This window comes from Aplidium turbinatum, chromosome 15, assembly GCF_918807975.1.
Source record: "Aplidium turbinatum chromosome 15, kaAplTurb1.1, whole genome shotgun sequence".
In the NCBI taxonomy this organism is placed as follows: domain Eukaryota; kingdom Metazoa; phylum Chordata; class Ascidiacea; order Aplousobranchia; family Polyclinidae; genus Aplidium; species Aplidium turbinatum.
In genome coordinates, this window is record NC_137486.1 from 11660040 (window position 1) to 11676146 (window position 16107).

The window sequence follows — 16107 nt, forward strand, 5'->3', positions numbered from 1 at the left end:
AGTTAGCATAGGCAAAAACTAACTTTTCTAAACCGGAAGGATGTCACTAGCCTAAGCTTATCATACCTAAGGGAACGTTCAAATATTACGTAACGCTTTTTTTCCGAATTTTTGAGCCCCCCCTCCCCCATGTAACGCTTTTTCAGTACGAATTCAGCACAAAAAACTACCATTCCGTACTCGAAAGCGTTACGTAACGTTTTGCTTGAACCCCCTCCCCCCCAATGTGACGCTAACGTAACGCTTTGCATAAACCCCTCCCCCTCGAAGGCGTTACGTAATATTTGAACGTTCCCTAACTGTACGTCGAACCTCAGTGAACTTTGTCATTGCTACTCAACTTCAACTGTAAATCAACGGATTACCTAATTTTAACTCAAAGAATTGAGAACTAACTCTCTCACTGCAGACTGCAATCACGTCCAATTCCCAAAATGGCGAGAAAAGAAATCAAGCGACAGAATTCAGAAAGGCGAAGATGGGTAAGAGGGGTTCCGGATGTCCAGTGACGACGGAAACCAGCTGATCATCGTTATTCCAATCTTTGTTAGAATTTTTGAAGGGGAATATTAATAAAATTTTCTTTAAAATTGCTAAAAACAACAATTCCCTTTTTAAGACAAAATTTCCTTGTAAAATTGTTAAAAGTCCTTCCTATTTTCATTTCCTTTTTTATCCTTCGAAGCGTTGAAAAATCCCAATTTCGAGATAAAATCCTTCAAAGTGGAAGCACTGCCTGAAAGTACCAGGGTTGCCAGATTGGCCTTTTTACGGCCAAATTTCAGAAATTTGGCCTTTTTGAAAAGTGTTTGGCCGGACAATTTTTGTTTGGCCGCTTGGCCTTTTTTAGTTTCCCGATTGGCATTTGTTTGGCCTTTTTTATTTTTGGTTTTTATAGTTCTTTTGGTTATTCCTAGCAACAGTGAAAAAATTTTGGTGTAGCGTTTTACATCATGCCCATTTCAAAGACCTTGCTAGCTATGCTTTAACATGTCTCTGCATCCCTGTCAGTAATGCAGTAGTAGAGAGGATTTTTTCATTATTTACTGCAGTGAAAACAAAACCACGAAACAAAATGCAGACTGAGCTTTTGGAAGCGATTTTGCGAATACGAACGGACATGCTGCTGGATGGAACATGTTGCACAAACTTTGATGCCAGTGCCATAATGATAAGGCATTTCACATCTGATATCGTTTATGGTGAAACTAGCAGTAACGAAATGGCAGAGGCGTTAGCATTCCTAGAATAAGGAGTGTTCATTGTGGAAGGATGTTGGACATAAATGCAACAGGATGATGCTTAGCTTAATGTTGTATACAGTGATGTACGCGTATACAAAAAATATTGACGCCGTCAACGTTAACGCAAACATTCGAAAAACCATACGCCGTATGCGTCAACGTAACTTGTAAAAAAAGTTGGCGGTGTTCGGTTGAACGCATACACTAGCGTAAACTCATTTTGTTTGCTAGGTGCCAAACATTCACACGGTATAAACCATTCGAAACAAACAAGTTTTATTTTGAATTTCCACATAGAAACACAAGCATCTGAAAGTGTTCATCTGACATTTTGCTGTGTTTTGGTTCCAATACGTCTTTGCCCATTGAAAACATTCTTTCAACTGCAGCGCTGGAAGGTATTGGCGTGTTGTAGCGAAAAAAAAGACATTAAAAAGTACGCGTTGACGCTATGCGCTCAAAAGTTGCGAAAACTTTACGGCGTAGCCTCAAGCGCAAACTATCCAAAAAAATGTGGCCGTAAGCGCTAGCGCAAACAAAAAGTATACGCCGCAAGTACTATGCAGCGTAGAATTTGCTGCGTATAATATACGTACATCTCTGGTTATATACATATTTCAGTTGTATTGTAATTGTTTCCACACCTATCTGTTTGTATTTTATGGATTGCATTTTTTCAGGAATTTTACTAAGCAATATTCTTCTTTAACAGATAACATGTAGAACAATAGAAACTGGGTACATATTTTCTAATTTTTTGTTGAAAATAAGTGCAAAAACACCACTGATTTCAACAAAGAGAACAGAACCTCAGGTTTGGCCTTTTTTTCTATAATTTGGCCTTTTTTGGGGATGCATTTGGCCTTTTTTGTTTTATCAATCTGGTAACCCTGGCGCACACCCCGGTCCCCGAGAGTCGAAGCAGCGCCGCGTGATCTTGAACCGGGCGCGTAACCACTGAGCTAACTTACTGAAAAGTATGAACAAAACAATGGAACTATGAGCTTCTTTTACCGAGTGAAATATTAAGGGCAATATGCCATAATCGCTAAGTTTATTTTTAACCACTCAAAAAAGGTTGGAAAACACTGCTCTACAAAATTGTGAAACTGCCAGCCAGTGCCAGGCCGGCAGGCCTAGGACTAAGCTCTACACCAGTGCTTCCACTTTTGTGGTAATTACCACAATTGTGGAATTTTCATCATGCTTGTGGTAAAAATGTGGTCATGAAAAATTTGTGGTAAAAATGTGGTAATATGGAAATTTTGTGTGAAAATGTTGCCAAAATGTGGAAATTATAAATTTTGAAAATTTGACATAAAATAGGGGGAGACCGGGGATAGTTCGGACGCGGGGATACCTCGGATAAGGCATTTGACGTCACAGTAGAGTATTGTTAAATCACGTTTACCAAAGCTTTGTGGCTCCATTACAAATCAGGATAAAGTTTGCAAGTATGTCTGGTTTTCTTAGAAAGTTGAGGCCGAAAAAGTAATTTTATCAGTGATATCAAGATTTTAAAATTGTACGTGTAAGGTCATAATTCCGTGCAGTTAACCAAAACAAACTTTTTATTGATTGAGGTTGTAGTTAGAAAGCAATACTCAGATAAGCAAGTGATGATTTTGACCAGCAGTTAATCAGGGTGCCATATTTTCTTCATTTACCTGTAGTCACGTGGTCGGGGATACTTCGGACACAAGTCACACAACGGCCGAAGTATCCCCATGGAAAAAATCAAACTTAAACAAAATCTTATTTTCAGATCTTTTGAATAATTTATTGGATTTTAAAGACATAATGGTTCGGACATATAAAAGAAAAACAAAGATTCTGTATAAACTGTCAAATCAACTCAAAACGTGTGCATAAAATTGCTGTCCGAGATGACCCCAGGCATGTCCGAAGTTACCCCGGTACCGGGGTAACTTCGGACATTTGAGGACCGTAGAAATTATGCTTTTTATAAGCATTTCCGGTTTGCTGAAACAAACGATACTCCTACCCTTTTTTGGCAAAGCTCTAAGGTTTACAACAAAATAACATTTACGAACTTTCTGTGTAATTTTAAAAAAATATGGGCTGTTTTCAAAAAATCGTCCGAGCTATCCCCGGTCTCCTACTATCAATAAATAAGAGCATTTAAACTGTTGTCTTCCGAAATCAAACAGATAATATGCAAAAAAACTACTTATAATTGCATACGACTAGCATGTTCCGCTGTTTTCGGTTTGATTTTGGAATGCGTCCTGACTTTTGACTTTAATGTAGGGTGACCATGTGATCATATTCATAGTAAAGATGTCTTTCAAATTCTAGCAGCGCTACTTTGCTTACTTATTTTGGACGTTTTAATAACTGTTAATAACCGGTACCGTGAAACCTTACAACTTTGCCCAGATATCATGAGTTAGCTGACAATTATTTGTTGTAAATTTTGTTGTAAAGGAGGTAATTCTTGTTGCAATGGCTTATCTGGTTTGCAAAGACATGTGCTAAAGCATGCAACAACTTAAATTATCAGAAGTAATCTTTTTCATAATTTTTTTTTTGTTTTATTTTGCTGGGCAAAGTTGTCCCCAAAGTGGCAACTTTGCCCACAGCTAGTTTTTTGGCTATATTTTACACATTTAGTTGTGGATCAAGCAATTTTAACATGGTATCATTCAACTTTGCCCACAAGCAGTGTTTTTAGAATTAACTTACAGTAGAAAAATAACTTTCTGCCCAATTGGAAGGGACTTTATACAATTGGTTACCCTCATGGTCGCGATTGGCCACACCAGGCTTAACGATTATATATTGAAATCGACTTGTTTATTGAATAGAAATTCCTAATATAAACAGCAAAGAAATATGAACAACTACTGAACGACAGTATCATCAATCATGCACCTTTCTGTGACACAGCGGCAACAGTGGATGTTACAAAAATTAATTTTTGGATACCAGCAGCAGAACGATTACAGTACATGTTTTACAGTTTGTGACAAATTACACAGAAAAGAAAATATTGTTTCGTCGATCAACGATTGGTTCTGGAAGAACGCGAGATATGGCATCAAAGTCCACAAAGGTCAGATCCTCATTCAAGGGCCATGAGTACTTGTCACAAGACAAATTGTATGGGGGCATTAAGAATTTGACTTCATAAACTAAATTGGAAACTGTTCTTGTGATTTGGCCTGCATACAATTTGCTAATCATTCTTTATTACAAAAATACATGGAAAATCAGCAGAGCCCTATTGGCATATGCATTTCGCTCTAACTATAGAGCATCATTAGTGCCTTATTCAAATAGAATCTATTTGTTTAAATAAAAGTTTCTATAAGAATTAGGCACTAATGATGCTCTATAGTTAGAGAGAAATGCATATGCCAATAGGGCTCTGCTGATTTTCCATGTATTTTTTGCAATAAAGAATGATTAATTGATACTTGATGGAGAATCGCTGGCCTGCTGCTTCTTAGTCAGGAGATCCCCTAGCCTATCCTTAATGGAAATCAATATACAATTTGCTATTGTCACCCGTTGTGTTTTGGGAGGTTGAACCAATATTAAATTCCACCACTACCCAATTAGACACCATTAATTCATCTTTGTTTGGTTTTGAAAGAGCTGCTGTTGTTTCCATGTCGGCATTGATATAGATTCCCATATTTTTTCTGCACAACGTCGTCAGATGTCATATACAGTAGTGCCAAAATGTGGTGATTTGGAACGTCAACCTGGTAGACAGCACTAGTGATGGAGCAAGCTGTAGCCCTGGAGCCAGAGCTGTGTGCAAGCTTATCCTAAAAATTATAACTAAACAACAGAGAAAAAATCATAGCCATCAATCCAGCTGATTTAAAAACTGCTAGCAATTAGAGATTTAGCTGAATGAGGTATCACCTCATGGCTCATATTCATGATGCTATTTTAATCAATCACAGCAATGTGTCTCTTAGTGACCTGTAATCAAGTTCATGACCTTACGTACAAACTTTATAAAAGTTATATGCAAGAAATAGGCAGTTTGTGTTCGCCGGAGTGATCATGAGGAGTGGGCAAAGTTGTACCCAAAGCACAAAATAAGGGGTCACAACCACTAAAATGCCCAAAAAAATATCAAACTTCTTTAAATTGAATAAAAACTCATTTGCACATACTCATGAATAAATATAGAAGCTTTCCATATGGAAAACACTCTGCATGGGTAAATGACCTTTGACCCCCATGTGAAATTTCCGACACATAATTTTTGCATTTTTTTCTCTTGTATTTTCATTTGGAATTAACTTAATGAAAATAATCTTAAAAAGTTATTTTTTTCTGCTGAAACAATTGATAAAATATTCATATTTAACAATATCATCCATTAAACAAAACCACTAAATCATGAAATCCGTATTGTGGTCGGATATACAAGTCACAAATTTTGGGCAAAGTTGTCCACCCGGGCAAAGTTGTAAGGTTTCACGGTACTGTTAATAAACTGAGTAGTTGTCTGAGACCTTATTTTACACTATATAAAGGTACCGTAGTGTAAATATAGCCAAATAATAGCGTTGCCGGATAAGGCATTCTGTCCTAATTTGAGAAAAGTTTAAAGCTGTTGAAAACAAAAACTTGCATTTGGAATTTCTTTTAGTTCCGGGTAAAGTTCAGAAGCCTAACTTTAGTTCTAAGTCTAACCCTTACCTTAACCTTTCCTAACTTTAATCTTAACTCTGGAAACACCTCATTGTAACCATGGCAACAAGTGGGTAAAAATAGCCACTTTGTTAATGTAAAAGTAAGTCAAAATACGATTAAAATCGGGAAGAAACTCACAGTAAAAAATGTGGTAATCTGAGGACAAATGTGGTAATACAAGTGGTAATCTAGCTTTGTAAAAGTGGAAGCACTGCTCTACACTTCTACAGAAGCTTTCTGAGGGTAAAGATTTTAAATCAATCAATTCTTTCCTGTTTTCAGTGATTTTGCTAATTAAACATTACTTATGTTGAAATGCTATTCCAGCAGTGGCCAGTCTAGCCTTTTAAGCCATATCCAAAAATTGTGCCTATTTTTTGGACTAGGCTATGTACCGTAGCCTACCGTACCACATTATTTTGAATATTGATTAGGCCTAGCCGCCTACTAATTACATGGTTTCGGTTACATAATTTTGCAGGTGACCTTAACAAGATTTGTATTGATGTCAATCATTCCTACAAAATATAAATTCATTGGCTGATAGGATGAGTGAAGCTTTGTTGTTAGCTCTGACCCTGGTGGATTGTGCTTGCCTCTTGATCCTTGCCGTTTATTTTGTATCCTTTTGCCATTTTGCTTCTATTTACAGTTTTTGAGATGAAAAGTTATACGGTAGCTTGTGTAACAGTGCAGGAGTCACTGCGGTCCAGAAGTTACTGTAACTTTCAGACTGTGTATACGGTACGCAGTCCAGAAGTTACTACCGGACCAGAAGTGACTAAACGAAGGCTCCGAGATTTGATGGTTGAGTTTCAACAATAATGAAAGTTTAAAGTCAAAACAAAACCTTGTGACAAAAATTATTGTTGTGTTTGAATAAACAAGATGTTTGAAACAAGGCATTGCTTGGAATGTTTGAATCATGTCAGTGTTCAATAAAACATTGTGCAAGCTTTCAGTTTGATTTTGTTTGATGACAGGCTAAATTGCAAAAGTAAGCTGCTTGTTAGTGTAGTAGTTGATAAACACAGTCTGACTATATTTTACATAATATTTTACTATCTTTTTGCCACTAGCAACATGCAAATGTCAACTAGATTTTGTTAGTGCTAAAACTTAAGAGACAACCAGGCAACACTAGAGCAAGTGAAATTTTTTTAAATGTCATAAAAAGTAAACCTAAAAGTATAGACTAAATTTGATCAAATTTGCCCAACATCATGTGCAATGATACAGTTATGACTGCTCATCCACATCGATATTGGAACTGGCAAATTCAATCCTCAACACTTTGTGGAGCTGGTATAAAGGTCCCCCCCCCCCCCCCCCCCCTGGTAACTCATGACAAAGACATGACTCGACCAAACATATATATATATACTAGGGTGAAACTACTTTACCTTTGCTTTCTGTTCACACACTTCAATCCACATGTTTTGGTCAATTCCTCTTTGTCATGAGTTACCAAGGGGGGTGGGGGGGGGACTTGTATACCAGCTCCCACTTTACATTAGGCTGTCATTCATTACTACATGTGTGCTTCTATCTGTTTTTGTTTTATTTTTTAGGGTTTTGTGGCCTGCTAACTACTAATGTATACCGTAGCCTACTACATGATTTTTCATTCAGGCACGTTTTAAACCTTTCAAGGTTTTGCCACATTTTCCCGTTCATTAGCGTGCTGGTAGGCCTATATCGATTTTTATAGTTAGTATCTTTTTCGTCTTGGACGCGTTAATGACAAAAAATAAAATGATTGATTGATTGGTAAGGTACCGTACCGTACTATTACTACTATATACTTATCAACAATTCATACCAATTTTGGAACTAGGTTAAATTAACTTGCTCCTCTCAAACTGATGCATAATTTTTCAGTTAAAATTAATCAATGCTGAAAATTGTCATTGAGAGGTTAGATTATATTTTTCCAAAAAAAAATATTTGGCAACTCTGGTTACTTCTGGACTGCAGTAACATCTGGATCGCTACACCAATCATCAATTTTGTTATTTTTAAATGTTGCTAAAATTCAAAATGATAAAATTTATGACAAATTCAAGTTTCCGCACAGTTAAATTATGTTCTCAGTATTTCACAGCACTTGTAATTGCATGTGCAATTGTGTATGGTATTTAAGCAAGTAGAATACATTTAGTTTTATTTTTTGATTCGTTCCTTGGCTTGTTAAAAAGTAAGGTCGCCTGGTTACACCTTACTTGTTTCTTTAAATTTTGTACTCGTGAAGATTACTTTAGCATTTTTAAACATTACAACTCTTATAACAGTAGAATGACATTGTTAAATTAAAAAGCTTTTAAAAGTTAATTAAAAAGTTTTTTAAAAGTTAGTTTTAAGTTTCTGTACTTTTAAAAGTTACCTATGAAGTTCTTATGTAATTAAAATTCTACGAGCACAGCATGTCATGAATATTAAAAACTTGTCTAGCCTATAAGTGTTTTCTTTGTGTAGTCAAAAATGAATTATAGCAGAAACGCAAAACACCTACTTGATTTCATTTTATTTTTAAATTTTTACGGATGGCATAATAACTGATTCATGGACAGCATTCTCCTTAACCTGTCGTTTAAAATCGTTTCTAGATTATCACATTATCAGACTTGGAGTGTGATTATTTGAATGCATCTGCATGTTGTGCGAAACTGAACAAATGGGTTCTACCAGAAGTAGTGGCGGTTTGTCTTGTAGCAGCATTCTTGCTGCTATCTGGACATTGGGTGTTGTTTATATTAAATTTACCAATTGCAATTTATTTAGCTAACAGGTAAAATTATAATCTCATCATTTAATAATACCTAATGTTTAATGCACTAATAGTCAATCAACAATAAGCTGTATCAATGTAACTACTACTGAAGCTATTATTGCATACAGTAGATGGTTGATAACTAACATATGTTTGATTACAATCAAGTTACTGATAAAATTGATAAATTGCATACGGTTACTGGTGAAATGTATAAAAATAGCTTGGCAAATTGGCTTTGTTCATTTGATTTCATTTGTATACAGTTGTTCAATGTGATCTTTTTGATATAATACATGTTTTGTTTAGGTTCTTGGCTGTGTCTGCTGGCAATATTGGATTGTATGATCCAACTGAAATCCATAATAGAGGCTTGCTAAAGCGTTACATGAAAGAGGCTATGATCAAACTTGGCTACTATATTGTTACCTTCTTTTTGTTTTTATATAGGTAAGCACCGTGTTAGATTTGTATACAATGTATGTATATTGTATAGGCTAAGTTGTTTCCAGAATCGTTGCGGTTTTGATTAATTGTGGAAATCTTGTTTTGCCGTTGTCACAATCAATGTGCGAGGTATTACGACGGGCCGCTTGTATCTTGATCGAGCGTGCTGTTTTGATTATAAAATTCTTATGCTATAGGTTATCATCGGTCATTATCCTGAAGTAACCCCTGATTACGAAATCTGTATTATGTAACGTGTATTCTAGGTCATTCGATTGCTACGTGCAGTTCTAGAGTCTTCTTTAAACTTGCTTGTTTATGCCGCTCAATGCAACGTGACCGAACGATGAGTTCGTGTGATGCAACATTACGTAACCTTCTCGAAGTTACTAGACCGAACAAACCTTTTATAAATAGTGGTGTAATTTGTGTGATGATTATTATGAGTTGATTATGGGAGTTGTATTATGATGAGTTGATTATTATGATGAATTGGTTGTGAGAGATCATTGCTGTAATAGTAGCAGTTGGTAATAGAAGCAAAGATTATTGTTGATCAAAAGTTGAAGTATTGCATATGGGTAAAGCAAAGTTGATGCTAATATAATTTTTGATTGAAATTAGAATCGTATGAGAAGCTACGAGTGGATTACGTTAAACTTGATCAATAGTCGCAAGCATTGGAATCTATTGCCGTTTACTGTTACTTTGATTAATTGTTGGAAGTGGTGAACCATTCGTTGGAGTCCTTCAAGCGTTTTTATATATCATCTCACCAATAGAACTATCCGTGAATTTAATTGACTGCTTTTCGGTTATAACCCATTAAACTACGTCATTGAATCTTTCCAAGTCTTTTTCCTGGTAAGAGATAGAAAGAAATCGTGACAGCCGTAAATAATCTGTTTGAATGCATAATTATTACTAATTTCATATTCTGTTCACTTGGCTTCATTTTGCTCACCAACACCAAAACAATGAATAATAATAATAATCATGCTTTTGTTTGCGCCCATTGCGATAACATACAGTACACTGCGATCACAGATGCGATACAACAGACGACAGGAAGCAGCAAAGTGACATATAGTCTTCGAGTCAGCTGCTTCCCTTAGTTTGGCTTACCATTAAGTGTCTTTGCCGAGACACAGTCGCGTGCTCTGGAGCGGTGTCGAACCCACGTCCTTTCCAACGTCGCGCAGACGTTCTCACCGCTCGGCTACGCTTTCTAAGTTTTAAGCACAAATCAAACCCAAAGAATTAGTGACATCTGTGTTTCATTGTTCACTTCGGAGTACTGTTTGGCAACTTTTTTCTCAAAGTCCATTTTAACACTTAACCTAGTTTTAACAAATTAATTATTATCATTGTTTATGTAGTAAGAGATTGTAACAGAACCTGACTTCCCCAATCCCCATAGAGCAGTGGTTCTTAAACTGGGGGGCACGCCCCCCTTGGGGGGTGTGTGAGGCTCACAAGGGGGGCACAAGAAATTGAAAAACTTTGCATGAGTTTTTAAACATGTCTTCACAACTATGCTGGACAGTCGATTGTTGAGGATGAAACTTTGTGTTACAGTGGCACAGTGTTTGTAGAGCGTGTTGTTGTCACATCTCGCGTTCTTTGTGATGTTTTAGACGTTGCTAAATGTTTCTGCGACACCTTAACTCTCGTAACACAACGGTTTTCTGGCACAGCAGCCTCGAGCTCTAATTGTAATAATAATGGCAACGACTGACCAACAAGTGACAGAGGCTAGAAGTACAGCAGTATCCCCAACTCTACAATAGTAGGCTACCATGCGTAAACATTTTTTTTAACATTGATTTAATTAGGTTTATTTTTAATTAATTAATTCTATTGACATAAAATGAGTGGATAAAGAAAATATGACGAAGATTATCTGAATTTTAACTCTATAGATGCCATAGTAAATAAGTAAATGACCAAGTTGAGCCTACCACAATGCGTCATATGTTTTCAAAATTTAAGCAACGACGCTTTTAGACCAACTCGTTCGCAGCGTCATCTTGAAAAAAAAAACACCTTAACCATCAAAATAAACCTTTAGCTTTTTTCCAATGCAAGAAAGACTCTTTTAAAAAATGAAGATTGCAAGTAGCGAGTTCTTTCACCAATCGTTGTCGGCGGAAGTTGTAGAAGCGTCTTTCGGAATTGCTCACATGATAGCTCGGGAGAAGAAACCCCACTGACAATTTACAAGAGGAATTCTTGGAGCTAACATGAAATTCTACTGAAAGGGACGACTTTGAAGCAATGCCACTAGCTGAGTTCTGGGTAAAACATGTACAGACATTTACAAGAGTGTGGGTGCCGTGGCTATACGCACACTTCCATTTTCATCCACTTAGCCTACTTGTGCGTAAATGTTTTTTCTAGTCTCATGAACATAAAGACTAAATTTAGACACAAACTTGATTGTGAAGCCGATCTGAGATGTGCATTTTCTGCTACTAATCCTCGAATTAAACATTTAGTACCCAAAAACAGTTACATCATCATCATCATAATCCATCGTCGGTTTGTTCCCCACTAGTGGGGGTGGCCGATTGTTTCCGCGCAGCAATTGTTTTAATCCCTTTTCTCCATTTCACCCTGTCCCTTGCATCTTCCTCCTTCAGTCCGACTTTTTTAAATTCATCCTTCACTTGTTGTTTCCACGTTCTTCTTGGACGACCGCGTTTCCTCTTCCCATCCACCTTTAGATCTAGTGCCTTTCTAAGAAAACTTCCTTCCTCCCTCCTTATCACATGTCCATACCATCTTACTCCATTTGCTCTTGCCAGTTGGTCTATGGTCTCTCTCATCTCTAGCATATCCAACAATTCTTCAGTCCTTTTTTCCCTTCTCGTTTTCACCCCACACATTGCTCTCACCATTGACCTTTCCGTTCTTCTCAGGATTGCTAGTTCACTCTCTCTCAATATCCATGTCTCGCTACCATATAGCATTGCAGGCCGCACACAGCTCCGATATACTTTCCCTTTCATCCTTAGTGAGAATTTTCTACCATACAACATTTCCCCACATTCCCTGAACTTTGCCCAGCCCAATCTTGCCCTTGTTGTCACCGCTGCTTCACATCCACCACTTCCATTTATCCGATCACCCAGATAACAGAAGTCTGTCACTGTTTCGATGCCATGGCAGAACTCATCATCATGGCCTTCCACTTCATTCCTTCCTTTACTGCATTTCCCACAAACAAAACACTTCGCCAATCTTGTTGCGGCTCTCTTGACATTAGCACATCTTGCATGTACCCACTTTCCACATTCCTTGCATTGCATTGAATTTCTCATCACTCTCTTGCCACATATTCCACAGGGATCTACTTTGCTCTCAACAACTGTTCCTTCTGCTCCACTCATTCTTCGTATTAATGCAACTTATCTACATCCTTCGTATTAATGCAACTTATCTGAAAACGAATTGCTGTTCTGCTTAATGTTTTTTGATTTTGAAACAAGGTGGGGCGCGAATTTTGTTAGAATTGTAAAAGGGAGGCGTGTCTCAAAAAGTTTAAGAACCACTGTCATAGAGGATTCTTGTTAGTGCAGTTCTTACTGTTTGTATGGAATAGATTATTCAGCTTATTTAGTTTCCCTTGTTGTGACTTGAATCTAAGCAGAGATAATTCATATATTTTTAGCAAAATATTGAAATGTTTTTTTTTATTACAAAATCTTTAAAACAATTTGCTAACCTTAAATTAGTAAGGAATGTTTGGTGTAAGCAACTCCTCAAATTTTACTAATTTTAAACACTTTCTTGCAGCTTTATATATGTTCTGGTTGGCACTGCAGTGGAAACGTCTTAGCAAGTACCCGGGAGTCTGACGTAGAAGATTGGTGTTGTTATTACTCAAGCTAACTTTCAACTACCATGCCTTATAAAATCTAGTGCCTTCGTTATTCAAGTGGTTTTATTTTGGATTATATGAAAGATGATTGTGTTGTATTTTCGTAGATATTTTAACTGCTTATAGAAACTCCACACAGCCATCGTGCTGACTTACTACATTTGATTGAAAAGTTTTATTCAGCCATATACAGTACTAATATTTTTCAAGTTTAAAGAAATGACGTCTTTTAAGCCCTGCCCTGTTGTAGCTTATAAGGAGCAATTATATTTACGTATTTTTATTGTAAATTTTATTTCTAAAAATGGCGAGGTAAGCGCTTCTGGTCAGTCTTACCGGTACTTAATTCTTTCTAGTGAATAATTTCTTTTAAAATTATAGATCTCCTGTCAAAACACGAAGCTTTTGTAATGGACCTTCATTATCTGCTGTGTTTACATTTGGCTTTGCAACCATTTCACATTTTCAGTTTTAACTTAACTGCAACTTTTCAGTTTTAAGTTGACTTCACCAGTCATTCTAAATATTATATATGCTTCTATGTCGTTAAAAAGATATTGATAAATTGGAATGCAATTTCTGCTGCTTTCGGTTGTTAACTGCAAGTAACGGCGTTTTATTCTCTGTACCGCCTGTCATATTTTAGTTACCTACCTAGTAAAAATCTGTTTTTTTATTAGACGTCTGCAGAGTGCAGACGTTGAATCAACGTAAAAGTGGCAGATTTTTCTTGAATTGAAAAGACCGTTTTTTCAATTCAACCGAATTGAAAAAAGGTTTTAACGCGAGTTGAGCTGTGGTTGCTGTGGCAAACCACTGTGTAGTTACCAACTGCTGTATTCGAGGGTATACACAAAGTACTCTCTGCTTTTTCGAGCAACTATAGAATACCCTCTGGTTTTGCAAAGAGAGTGCCTAACTGCCTATGCTATCCTTACTGATTCTTGACAACTACTAACTAACTACTCAACCCTTTGAGGACCAATGGTACGCGGGTGAACCATGAACTTAATTCCGTTCTGCGAATTTTATACGAGGTCCACGTCTTTTAGGCGCTGGTCTAATAGGCGCGCACACTGTGGCGTCTGGATATTTAGGTGCGGAGCACTGTGGCGCCCGGTCATTTAAGTGCTATTCCTAGTGAAGTCTGTAGATTGTATCAGCTTGGCAGGGAGGGGCGTAGGGCAATGCTTTTCACACAAAATATTATATTGAACAGAAAAATACGTTGTTTTGTTAATGCGTGTGCGTTGTTGGTCATGGCTTCAGTGAGTGAAGCTGCTTAAACCGGCAATGCTTTTTCACACAAAACGTTATATTATAATTTTAAGCAAAAAGTTTACGTAATTTAGCCTACAGTCTTTTTGATCGAGAAATTCCAACGTAAGGGGTTGCCTAGTCAGTTTTGACTGTCAATTCCAATGAGTGAAAGAAAAAAATCCAGTGCGTCCCCATCTTTAAGAAGTCCTCATCTGATAACTGCACCGCCAAAATATTTTTTTTTAATTAGCCAAAAAAGGACAGGCAAAAACTATGGATCTGCCATCATTTACATTTTATTTGCATGAAATAGGCTACCTTTTAACCTTGGACGTAGGGATACTTCGTTGGTCATCATGGCAAAAATCCCAAGGCGTGTGTATACGTCCGTGGTCGCGAAAGAGTTAACTAAAAATGAACTCAATAATGTTCGGAAGCTTGAATAATTTATTGATAAAGCTATCACCAACGCAAACTTGGACTAACAACAAGTAAAACAATAATAAATCAATAAAACAACTATATATTTTTCTGTTCAATATAACATTTTGTGTGAAAAGCATTGCCGGTTTAAGCAGCTTCACTCACGGAAGCCATGATATAATTTTCTGGCAAGCTGATACAATCTACAGACTTTACTAGAAATAGCACTTAAATGACTGGGCGCCACAGTGCTCCGCACCTAAATATCCAGACGCCACAGTGTGCGCGCCTATTAGACCAGCGTCTAACTGTCAGCGCCTAAAAGACTTGCTCCCTTTATACGTGAATGTTTTCCTTTGAACTTCCCCTTATCTTTTATTGAATGTTTGCTCAGGTTAAAGTAAAAAAGTTGCCAAATTTCTAAAGAGGATAAAGATATAGATTCCTCTCGGCAGGCTGTTTGGAATGTATTCATAGAAAAATAAACAATTTTTTACCTGTCGTCTAATTTTGATGTTGATAATAATTCATGTTATGATAGAATAAAGTTTAGTATTTTTCAAGTTGTGTATTATTTGTTATTTTGGCAAATCTGACAGTATACCCTGTACTTTTTTTACGAATACAGCACTGGCTACCAAGTCTCGCTGTCAAGCGCTCTTGACTCGGTGTAATGCATTAGCGCTAATGTAATAACTAGGGCAGGGGCGTCCAACCCGTGGCCCGCGAGAAGGTTCTGAGTGGCCCACGTGATATTTTTCGAAATGACATATATTATATAATCAACTCAATCGCCAACGTAATTTATGGCGAACTTGCATTCCCATAAATTGGCATTTATTGTTTGCTTTCTTTCTCTATTACTCTATAATCCCTAGTGCATGGGATGCGCAACTGTTCAAGTTAATTTTATTGTATCACAATGCACATTGTTACGCATCACATTTTCTACATTGTTACGTCCACCCTTTTCCACACAATAGTACTGGTGCTTCAAGAGTCAGTCAATCAGCAATATTTCTTGCTTTTAGCGAGAGAAGTTCAAAACTTTCTATTGCTGGAATTTTACAAAAAAAATTGTTTCTTAAGAAAACGATCAGAGGATTCATAGATTGGCAGTTTTCGTGACATCATTATTCGGCAGCACTTACTTTTGCAAGCAAGTTTTTCGTGGATGAACCTAGGGAAAGCCGGACAATACATTACGGGACGCGCAACTCCGCTGTTCCGGCAACATCGGAAGGGTCAATTGCCAATTTGACATTTTTTACGCTTTACTGCTGGCTTGCTTTCAACTAAAAACCTTAAACCACTTTAAAACTAACTTCACTCTTCTTCTATAACCCATAAAATGTACAAACACATTTCTAAGATTAGAATTTGGGTGGAGGGTTTTAATT

General features: G+C 36.9%; 1 protein-coding gene across 1 annotated transcript; it reads left to right on the top strand.

The window, feature by feature from the left end:
• The first annotated feature begins 1998 nt into the window (after nucleotides 1-1998).
• On the top strand, nucleotides 1999-15994 carry LOC145784219 (protein cornichon homolog 4-like). The gene is made up of 5 exons (XM_082595999.1): nucleotides 1999-2058; nucleotides 6406-6544; nucleotides 8531-8712; nucleotides 9004-9144; nucleotides 12940-15994. The coding sequence occupies exons 2-5, from the start codon at nucleotides 6473-6475 to the stop codon at nucleotides 12980-12982; spliced, it is 438 nt and encodes a 145-aa protein (XP_082452125.1). The 5' UTR covers nucleotides 1999-2058; nucleotides 6406-6472; the 3' UTR covers nucleotides 12983-15994.
• The last annotated feature ends 113 nt before the right edge of the window (nucleotides 15995-16107 follow it).

Bases quoted from the DNA above. Each gene is read 5' to 3' on its own strand.
- LOC145784219 (XM_082595999.1), top strand. From the start codon at position 6,473: ATGAGTGAAGCTTTGTTGTTAGCTCTGACCCTGGTGGATTGTGCTTGC. The intron at 6,545-8,530 runs GTATCCTTTTGC...AATCGTTTCTAG, and splicing joins TGATCCTTGCCGTTTATTTT to ATTATCACATTATCAGACTT. The intron at 9,145-12,939 runs GTAAGCACCGTG...ACTTTCTTGCAG, and splicing joins TTCTTTTTGTTTTTATATAG to CTTTATATATGTTCTGGTTG.